General features: G+C 34.1%; 1 protein-coding gene and 1 pseudogene across 1 annotated transcript; one reads left to right on the forward strand and one right to left on the reverse strand.

Moving 5' to 3' along the window:
• Positions 1-2354: 2354 nt before the first annotated feature.
• On the forward strand, positions 2355-6850 carry LOC139902939 (purine permease 1-like). Its single transcript, XM_071885654.1, has 2 exons — positions 2355-3240; positions 6308-6850. Exons 1-2 carry the CDS (start codon positions 2431-2433, stop codon positions 6665-6667), a joined length of 1170 nt encoding a protein of 389 aa, XP_071741755.1. The 5' UTR covers positions 2355-2430; the 3' UTR covers positions 6668-6850.
• Positions 6851-9196: 2346 nt separating this feature from the next.
• On the reverse strand, positions 9197-9998 carry LOC139902193 (uncharacterized; annotated as a pseudogene).
• Positions 9999-11401: the final 1403 nt, after the last annotated feature.

An 11401-nucleotide genomic window follows, 5' to 3' on the forward strand; every position in this document is an offset into this window, starting at 1 on the left:
GGATCATCACAAAAAGAGTCAAAAGAGTTCTTGTTCGTCGGATGCGGCATCTCATTGTTCTTCGGAGGATGCTAAAGTTGCGGTTTATGAAACTGCAAATACTACACGTGAAACCATGAGGGGGATCAGGGAAGAAGCTGAAAAACAAACGAGAAAGTTGGAGGAGCAAGTCGACACTCATGTGACGTTGGAGAGTTCAAAGCTTCTAGCTACACCGGTGTCTTTCGACATTCCACCCGACCAATACGACTTGTTGATGCGAGCTAGGAGTGACATAACGAAGAAGTATTCGAGCAAGTTTTAGAATCAAAATTACTGTTTATGGTTTGTAATTTTTTTTTTATTTTAGGAATTTGTAATGGTTTTTTTTTTTTTTTTTTTTTTTAGGAATTTGTAATGGGTTTTTTTAGGAATTTGTAATGTTTTTTTAGTTTTTTTTTAAGGAGTTTGTAATGTTTTTTTTTTTTTTTAAATTTGTAATGGTTTTTTATTATTAATAAAATTTTAATTTTTAGGATTTTAAATGTTATATATAAGTTAATAATATATAAGTTTAATATAAAAAAGGAGGTAGGACCAAATGATGGGTACGTCATGGATGTTAGCAGTTAGTGGTTGGTTAGTGATGGGAAGTAAGTGCTGATGTGGCATTGATGTGACAGTCAGTGATCTCATGCAGACCGTCATGGTTAAGACGACTTGTAGCGGTAATAACCCAAGCCCGTGAGATCCGATTTGGAAAAATCCCACGCCCCATGTTACCGTAGCGGGGCGGCGGTTGGGAGTAAAAGGGGGGCGGCTGTGGGAATCTCACTGAAGAGGAGTTGGGGCTTGAGTGCTAGGTGACAAAATTTGAGTGGGTTGGATATATATATCCGTTGGGCATTAAAAAAAAATTCAAATTTTATTTTCCCTATATATATAAACACATCTACTATATTTTTTCCACACTTCTATTTCTTTTCTTTTCTTTCCTTTTCAATATCAATATTTCTATCAAACAACATACAAAATTATATATTTGAAATGGATAAAACTTACAAAATGCTCAAGTTTCTTGTCGACGATGAGGATGATGAAAAAATGCTTAATTTTGTTAAAAGTTTAAAGGAAGAAGAAGAAGAAGTGGGAGAGGCTAGTAGTTCACGAGTCCCTCGAACCCGGGGCTATATTCCAAGGGATCGTGAAGGTGTGGCCGTCAGGTTATACAACGATTATTTTGCAGAATCACCGTTGTTTAACACCATTAAAAATGGTAATGCTCCACCTTCGCCATTTGATGTAAATGGGCATCATTACGAGAGAGGTTATTACCTAGGTGATGGTATTTACCCATATTGGGCTATGTTGGTAAAAGCTCCCCATAATCCAACTGACGAAATGCGTAAAAAATTTAAACGGTTCCAAGAAAGTGCAAGGGAAGATATTGAGCGTGCATTTGGTGTATTACAGGATAGATTTGCAATGTTAAAACTCCGGCTAGATCTTTGGATTTCGACAAAATTAGAAGACATATGTATTGTTGTATTATATTGCATAACATGATTCAAGAAGATAATGGTTTTTCGATTGGACGCAAAGAAGAAAAAATGATACAAAGGAACCCACCACGACGATTATACCGAAATTTGAGGGATCGAGATTCAATTGTTAAGGTAATATGAGATAGGCAAATTCACAATCAGTTGGAGGCAGATTTAACCGAGCACGTTTGAAACTTATCAACTTACTTCCGTACCGCTAATAATAATGAGTAACTTTAATATGTATGTTTTTTATTTTGCTTTAGGATTTTAATATATACGTTTTTTATTTTGCTTTAGGATTTTAATATGTACGTTTTTTATTTGAATTTATGTAATATAATGGTTTAGTTATTTATTTCAAATTATTGTTCTTCCGTCATTAAAAATATTATTTATTATTAACATTTACATATAACAAATATAAAATAAATAAATAAAATCAGAAAAATCAAAATAAAATGCCACATCAGCATTCCACTAACAACCCACACTACCACTACTCCATACAAAAAACTCACACAGTGAACTCATCAAAAAAGTGCAAAAAGCAACTCACTCCACCAACCCACGCCTCTCACCGCTACGAGTGGTGTAAGAGTGATCTTAGACAATTAGTATAGCAAATAAATTGCCTATACTTCATATTTCTTCTTCTTGATAACGATATATGTCGCACCAATAATGCAAAAAATAAAAATGGACACACAGTCACCCATATATTATGACTTTTCAAGAGAGATAAACAACAATGCAACCATTAACATACCTCAAGTTATATACACCACATATATCTTAACTACTCGAGATTTAATTACATAAAAGATTTTAGTTAACAGATAACATGTATACCTTTTTTTGAACGGCAACATATATACTTCTACTAGGTTAGTAACCCTTTGTTTATATGATATTTATTTTATTCTGTCAATATAGATTCCAATATTTGATACAACTGAAAACCATACCTAAAACAAAACCACTACTGCTACAATTAACTATGATGAACACAGTTAGCCCCAAAACAAAAAACACACTCTTGATCCTAAGTTGCATCCTATTATCCATCGGAAACTGCGGCGGCCCATTAATCACGCGGCTCTACTTCATCCACGGTGGCAATCGCGTATGGCTATCCTCGTCCCTCGAAACTGCAGGTTGGCCCGTATTCATCCTCGTCCTCATAATTCTCTACCTCCATCGTCGCGTAACTAACATTGATCACACTAAACCTACGAAACTCATCTACATGAGGCCACGTTTATTCTTCGCAGTCACTTTCATTGGCCTCATAACCGGTTTAGACGATTATCTCTACGCTTATGGTGTTGCTCGTCTTCCCATTTCCACGTCAGCATTAATTCTGGCCCCACATCTTGCTTTTGTAGCGTTCTTTGCGTACTTACTTGTGAAACAAAAGTTTACACCTTATTCAATAAACGCGGTGGTTTTATTGACTGTTGGGGCGGGGGTATTGGCGTTGCACACGAGTAGTGATCGGCCGAATGGAGAGAGTAAAAAGGAGTACATGCTAGGGTTTGTTATGACGGTTGCGGCTGCTTTGTTGTACGGATTTGTGTTACCGTTGATTGAGTTAACGTATAAGAAGGCGAATCAAGAGATAACGTATACATTGGTGGTGGAGATACAAGTTATTATGTGTTTGTTTGCTACCATATTTTGTATGGTGGGAATGGCCTTCAATAACGACTTCGAGGTACATCTCATTACTTGCGATTTATGTACGTTACAAAGGACTTGAAAATGTAACTATATGATTATCAAAACAAATAAAATTATGGGATACTAAGGTAGTTTACCGAGATTATAATTATGATTCTGAAAATTATTTGGTATGCGCAAGTTATTAAGTAAATTGACATGACTCGTTAAATCATTTAAGCGACCAGCTTGGCTGATCTATAAAAAGATAAGCTGATAAAAATTTTCTGTTCAAGTTACCTAAGGACAAATATTTTTACTCAAATGTTTATAGAGAGTATTTATGAACATGAAAACACTGTAACCATTAACCATTAAGATCAGGGATAATGCATCGTTTATCTCCCTCTACGTACACATGGCAAGACAAAGGCCCCACAAACGTCTGTAATGAGAAGAAGGAGAGCCCATTCAAGAACTTTTTGCGATCTCTTCGAATGGGGCGTCTGTGGGCGATTTTGATGGCAGTGTTTTTCATCTTGAAACGCAGGGTGAGAGGAAGGTGGTGGTGACGTGGCACGTTTTGATTGGTGGGCTATTATAGCCGTTTAAAGAGTTGTTTGAATTTTTTTTTCCTTTATTTTTTTACCTATATGAACGCACTAAAATCTTTATAATTTTCACACTTCATTCTCACAATTCACAATTATAAAAAAAATTGAATTTTTAAAGTATTGATATTTTGTTTAATATTTCTCCGTCCGATGATGAAGAACCGAAGATGGTTGAAACATCAAGATTCCGTGTAACGAAATCCACGACATTAATAGAGATCGTGAACTTGCGAATAATGCATTATAGAACGATTATTTTTCACCAACACCGAGATATCCACCACACATACTTAAGAGAGAGTTTTGTATGCGGATTCAGTTATTTCTCCGTATCTAACAAGGTATTCTTGATTACACTAACTCTATTGATTCTCCAAACCATTTTACTTTTTTTCAACAACGTCCGAATACAATAGGCCATCTTGCTTACAATTTGGCAGATGGTATATATCATAATTGGACAACACTAATATAGGGATATTCGACTCCTAATGAGTAACCATGAATCAAATTTACCAAATTTCAAGTAAGTGCTCGAAAGGACGGGGAGCGTACATTTGGTGTTCTACAAGGTAGGTTTGATATTTTAAAAACTCCGGAACGAGTTATGAGCGTCACCAATATGTGAAGAATATATAAAGGTATTCTTGTATTTGTTTTTGCGCAACATGATACAAGAAGATAACGGGTTTCCATTAAGTAGATGGGAAAAAGAATAATGCCTCGATGAGCTAGAAAACATACCTCATCGGAATATTAGGAGAAGGAGCCGGTCGTCGATCAAGATAAAAGGAAATCCACGATAGAGACGTATACGATCAACTACGTGAAGATCTAGCAGGGCATATTTGGAGGCATCCAACAAACATTCGTGCTAAAACTAGCCGTTATCTATGTTTAATGTTTTTCAATTAATATAATTTTTAATTTTTAGCATATTTATGTTATTGTCATTTTTAATTTTTTTAAATTATTGTACTTTTTATTATTTATGAATTTTAAATTATGCAACGCTTTTTTTATTAAGATTATGTAACGTCTTAATTAATTTACAAATAAATATTTTTAATAAAATTTAAGTGTCACGTAGCGGCATACTTTTTTAACACATTTTCCATACAACTCTCCTGTTTCTCCTTCATAGCTATGTCAGCAACGATATTCAAAAAGTATTCCTCATCCACTTCACTTGACAATATAACATTATGTGGTCTATATCTTGGATGGTTGGTTGAACCAGTCAACCTAAATATTCACATTTTCAACATCCGACCCCACAATTTTGTTCGTTGATTATTGTTCAATAGTTTTCTAATTATATTTATATATATATATATATATATATATATATATATATATATATATATATATATATATATATATATATATATATATATATAGTGGTAGGATCAAGAGGGAAGTAACCAATCGGGGGGAAGCGGGAGGAAGAAAAAACTATTTTTTTTCGATTTTTAAAAAAACTTTGTTTACGAACATTATAGATGGGATGAAAATATGAACATTTAGTAGAGACACTTTGTGATAAATGTTTTTATTTTGGCGGAAAAATGCTCGAAGAAGTAATATATAACAATTATCGTGTTTTTCGACCGTATGTTGAGGTTTTAGCTATTGGGGTTTAGATATTAGGGTTTAGATATTAGGGTTTATAGGGTTTAGATATTAGGGTTTAGAAATTTAGGGTTTAGATTTAGGATTTAGATTGAGTTTTTAACACGAACGGTTTAGAGTTTAGGGTTTAGGGTTTGGTGTTTTGGGTTTATGGAATAAACCCAAAACACCAAACCCTAAACCCTAAACCCTAAACTCTAAACTCTAAATCGGGCTAAATTTTACTTCACAAAACATGAAAAAAAAACGTTTATATTCTTTACGAACAATATTATCTTGAATGTTATTTTTGTCGATCGTTTTCCCGCCTAAATAATAACATTCATCACGAAGTGTCTCTTCTAAATGTTCATATTTTCCTGTGATCTTGATGCCGGAAAAAAATATTCCAAAAAAAACGAGAAAAAATTTTTTTGCTTCCCCACGCTTCCTCCCGATTGGTAACTTCCCCATTGATCATATATATATATATATATATATATATATATATATATATATATATATATATATATATATATATATATATATATATATATATATATATATATATACACACTATAATTTGCAATCAATATTCCAGTCTATATATATAATATAATTTGCAATCAATATTCCAGTCAAAACAAGTAAACCCGTGAACTATATCCCCACCATGAGTGTCAAATTTTCTAAAGATGACTAATTAATACATAATATGGGACAAAAGACAACATATATAGGTAGAAAAAGTTTTGTATATAATTGTAAATAAAGTTATATTGAACTAAATAAGATTTAAATAAGAGTACCTTTTTTTATAAATTCCGATTGAGTGAACCTGTAATTTTTTTGAATATTATGATTTTACTAATCTAAATTGACTTCTTTAATTTCTAGGTGATTCCAAGGGAGGCAAAAGAATTTGAGCTAGGCCAGACGAAATATTACGCAATCTTGTGTAGTAGTGCTTTAATTTGGCAATGCTTCTTCTTGGGAGCAATAGGAGTAATTTTTTGTGCATCGTCGTTGTTGTCAGGGATTATAATCGCGGTTCTCCTTCCGGTAACAGAGGTATTAGCTGTCGTTTTCTATAAAGAGAAGTTTCAAGTCGAAAAAGGTGTTGCGCTCGTTCTGTCTCTATGGGGATTCACTTCTTACTTCTATGGAGAATATATATATGCGAAAAAAGCGATCAATGGGTGTCAATCTTCACAACAATCAGCAGAGTTGACTCAAGATAGTTACTCATCAGTATAACTAATGTAGAACTTCATGTACTTAATTGTATGAAGTCGATGCTATACTTCTAGTTACTGAAAATAATTCCCTTTCAAAGTTCTTGAATCCTAAGAAAAACAAGTAAACAATTAGAAATCAAAATATGTTATACATAAATTTCTAATAAGTATATCAGCAGAGCAAATGTCGGTGGGAACAGTGTTTAGCAATTTTGTCATTTTTTTTCCATCCAGTAATTAGGCCCAACAAAGTGGGCTCTTGACCTCCTACTAGTTTTGTAATATAATTTGCTAATACTTAAAGTTTGTTGAATTAATATTCCTTTATAAGGAAATTTTGGTCATCTTACTTTTGATAAAGCTTATTCGTCCCAGATTAATTGTCCATAAAAAAATACATAGTTTAAGAAATATCATTATCACGCTGTCTTTTTATGTACTCTTTTCTAACTTTACATTTTTACCCTCAGTAAATTAATTAGAACATCCTCTCATGTGTGCAAGTTAGCTTTTTAATTGGAAACAATATTGTAAACATCATTAAATATTTTCGCCGAAAAAATATATACTGGAAATTAACCTGGAATGGATAGAGCATATTTTAATTTGGGTTCTAGCAGACTTCCTTTTGAGAACTTTTGCACAAATCCATTTGATCAACAAATATTTTCGCCATCCTAAAAATATTACTCACCTTATTATTTATTATTTATGTCTCAAATATATTATCTAGTTGCAAAAAAATAACTAGCGAATACTATTAAATTTCTAATTATACGTCATTTATTACTACTAACATTTATTTATTTCATAAATAAATCGAGTCAAACTTTCACAAACATAAAGTTAAAACTGACGCTTTTCAAATATAACTTAAATCCAACAAATGTTGTTTTGGAAATCTAATCAGTCCACTTAAAAAAGATTAATCCGCTTAAAAAAGATTAATTTGGGATTAATCCCGATTTTCACAACCATAAACATAACCCAGATAAACCCACTCTAGTACCATAAGCAATGTTGTAAAAGACGTGAATTAGTGACGCATCGGCAGAGACCCTAAAGGGACGAATCGGTGATGTGACTTTTTAAATATAAATACATTGAATATACACATGTTAGACATAAATACTTTAAATATACATATGGACTTTTTAAAAATAAATTATTTACAAATAAGACGACATGGTTATAATTTACATAATATATACGGTTTTTGTTATGTTTTCTAGGATTATAATATATTTATCAATTTATCTTTAATGGATACTATGTAGGTGCCTTTCTCATCGAATTTTAAATGGGTTGGGATTTTTGTTAGGATTAGGACAAGGCCAGACAAAAAGCCGACTTTTAACCGACGTTGACATGACTTTTCCTGACTTTGACCTGACTTTTGAACGTTGACCGATTTATTGGACGTTTTTCTTCGAGTCGGGACGGACTAGTCGCAATAATGCCGCAACGGACAGGCGGCAGTCGTTTACAACACTGACCTTAAGTATATATTACTGTATATATTATTATTCTTAATATCATTTGAGCAAAAGCCAACTACTGTTCATCACAACCTTTTATTCTAAAAAGGTATTTGTGTTCATCACAACCTTTTATTCTAAAAAGGTATTTTTGTCATTTTACACCATGAAACATGGGTCTTTTGGTTCAGCTCAATTTCAGTTGAGTAGCACTAGTTGAGCAAGATTTTAGATCTGTATTTACTTCGTATAAAACAAGAAACTGCTTCAGATTCCACCTAACAGGAAAAGTTAATATAAAAGGCTAAAATCTTCCACAGTACATCACTAGTTATTCAGAACACATTCAAAAAGTACAAAACATACTAGTATCTGAGTCCATGAACTTACAGTTAAGAGCACCATCAATAGAAACTAGGGATGGCAATGGCCACCCGATCTAACGAATATCTATCCGATCCACCCGCTTTGTAATGGATATAGATGAACCTTAATGGATATGGATACATATATGGATGAACGTAAATGGATATGGATATGGACATGGATGAAAAGTTTCATCCATGAATATATCTCATTAACACCAGAAATACATATATAAATGCATAAATATAAATATATGCTTACATATTTGCTATTAAAAATGCATTTTCCGTTAGACTTACATTTTACTTTCAACTTTATAATGAATAACTATGATAGTATATTTATTACTATAAAATGTGTATATCTAACCGAATAAACAAACAAATTACGTATTTAATTTTTCATAATCTATTTTAATAGTAAATTCAACAATGTGTTCAATCGTCGATGAAAATTTTACATTCTGGTGGATATATTTTCAATATGTTATGTTATATATATTTTCGCTATACTACGTTTTTGTTTTCATCGCATATTAGGAAATATTATAACAAATATTATAACATCGTTTTAATAGCCAATGGATATCCATTAACCCGCTTTATCCAGTGGATATGGATATGGATGGATGAACAACAATGAAATGAATATGGATATGGATATGGATGAACAAAAACTAAATGGATATGGATATGGATTCGGCATCACCCGATCCATATCCGATCCATATCCGATCCACTACCATCCATAAATTGAAAATTGCGCATGATACCGTGTACGTACCCTCCAGTCATTACAAGCGACAGAACATGCACAACACCAGCAGGGAAAACTTTACCTGAATTCTTGAACCGCGTACCCATTACACCCAAAAGAGCAACAGACAGACCAAACCCAATACACGACGCAAACACATGGTTCACAGGAAAGCTGTGTGTACACATAGTATAGTAATGACGCCGATACACCCCTGAAAATTAACGATGTCTGACTACTACTCTTTAAGTAACCCATCAATCCACCCAATCCAACTAATGCTGCATAACCGAGCGTTAGCTACTGAGAGATAGACATGCTGGTTTTCTTGGGTTCCTTCTCACCGTCGTTCGACGCTCCGTCATGTCTCCGCCACCTCCGCCACCCCGATTGTTTCCTTCACCGCCACCAATGCCACCACCGCCAGTATTGTCTACTTGTACTTCAGTTCCTTCTATAATATATCAGCAGAAAAAGCAGTTGGGACTTTTTTAAGGGCTATACTTCCTCTTATCATACTGAAAAAACGATTTTTAGAATGTTGTTTGATGTTAACTGAACGGAATAAGGATGGATTCGAAGTAGTGGTTAATGAGAGGCTGTTAGTAGTATTACTTGAATTTGTGGGACATAATTTATAGGAAGCGAGGTGATTATGACCTTGAATGTAGACTCGTGAACGGTATTGTGGAAGCAAAACGGAGGAGTGGGAAACTGTTAAGAGATGTCCTGTGTTGACCATAATGATGAAGCCTTAAGACCATTTCCAACCATGACGCCGTCATGGGCACTTCCTCAGCGCCACATTAGCTTTCTCTCTCCTCCTTTCTCACCACTTCCTCCCATAACACTCACATAACACACCACTACCAACCATAACATACTCCCTCCTCATCACATGCCCCACAAAATTAATTAAATAAAAGAATGTACAAGTTTCTACTCCTAGAGTACAAGTAAAAAGAATGTACAAGATTCTCTCTCCGTCCTCATTTGTGCTTCTGCATGAAAAATTGTAGGGCGAAACATTGAGGGCAAGTTGAGGACACATGAGGAAATGGGGAATGCCAATGGTGCCCTCGAGGACAAGGTGAGGACACACCTCTAGGGCGTACCATTGGGAATGGTCTAAGAACAAGAAAAAGTAGTAAAGCAAACAGTGGATAAAATAATCAACATTTCACATATAACTTTTTATTAGCTTTAGACTTGAACATAATCGATAGATTGCTGTTGGTTGAACTTAAAGCATTAATCTTTTCAATAACGAACGATCGTCTAAACTTAGTGACTATATTGCTAAGTTAAGATGCATAAGATCCGATCCATTCATCCATACCAACAAGAAGCGGAATGTAACCAAACGATTACACAACCAATTAAAATCTGCATCTAAAGGATACATATTTCAATTTTTTATTGCTACATATCATCTGTAGGCATTGTTTTTATTACAAATCTCATGTTTTCAAAATTCAATAAAACAACGCATTGTCGCACCATAATTGTTGGTGTTAGCTAAAAAAATTTCTAACCAAAATTGAAAGGATTTAACTCAAAAAGAAACAATTGTTGGTGTTAGCTACTTAAATTCTAAGCGCTCATGATTAAATTTCGATATCATAAGTTCATTATTAAACAGTTGACTTTTCTGGTCTAGCATAAATATAAACTCTTGATTTGTTTTCCTTAATAATGACGTACGTCACGGCACGCTGCGTCGCGTGCCGTATCACGTGCAAAGCATGACGTCAAGCCCACAAGACGGCTAGTAGATTCACTATATTCAAGTCAACGCCGCGTGACTGGTACGTGACGTCCTCACGGTGTTGACTTGGTATTGCTGAGCTGGACCAAAATCCTACATATCAGGAACGTGGAGGACGTGGAGTAGGTTGTAGGCATGACTAGAAGGTTCTAATGGCAGTTATGGAGAGTGGGCACTATTATAGCGGTTATTATGCATAATCGTCAATTATCTACCTATGAATAGCTGCTTTAACCCTCATTTGAAGGCTAATCGATACCACACACTCTAATCTTCTTTTCATCCCTACCTTAGAGGCTCGGCAAAACACAAACAACACCACAACTCTCATATCCCATTTAACCGGAGGAACCCCTTTCGAAAGGTTAGATTTTCCTTTTTATTT

Source organism: Rutidosis leptorrhynchoides, chromosome 3 (genome assembly GCF_046630445.1).
Source record: "Rutidosis leptorrhynchoides isolate AG116_Rl617_1_P2 chromosome 3, CSIRO_AGI_Rlap_v1, whole genome shotgun sequence".
NCBI classification, from domain to species: domain Eukaryota; kingdom Viridiplantae; phylum Streptophyta; class Magnoliopsida; order Asterales; family Asteraceae; genus Rutidosis; species Rutidosis leptorrhynchoides.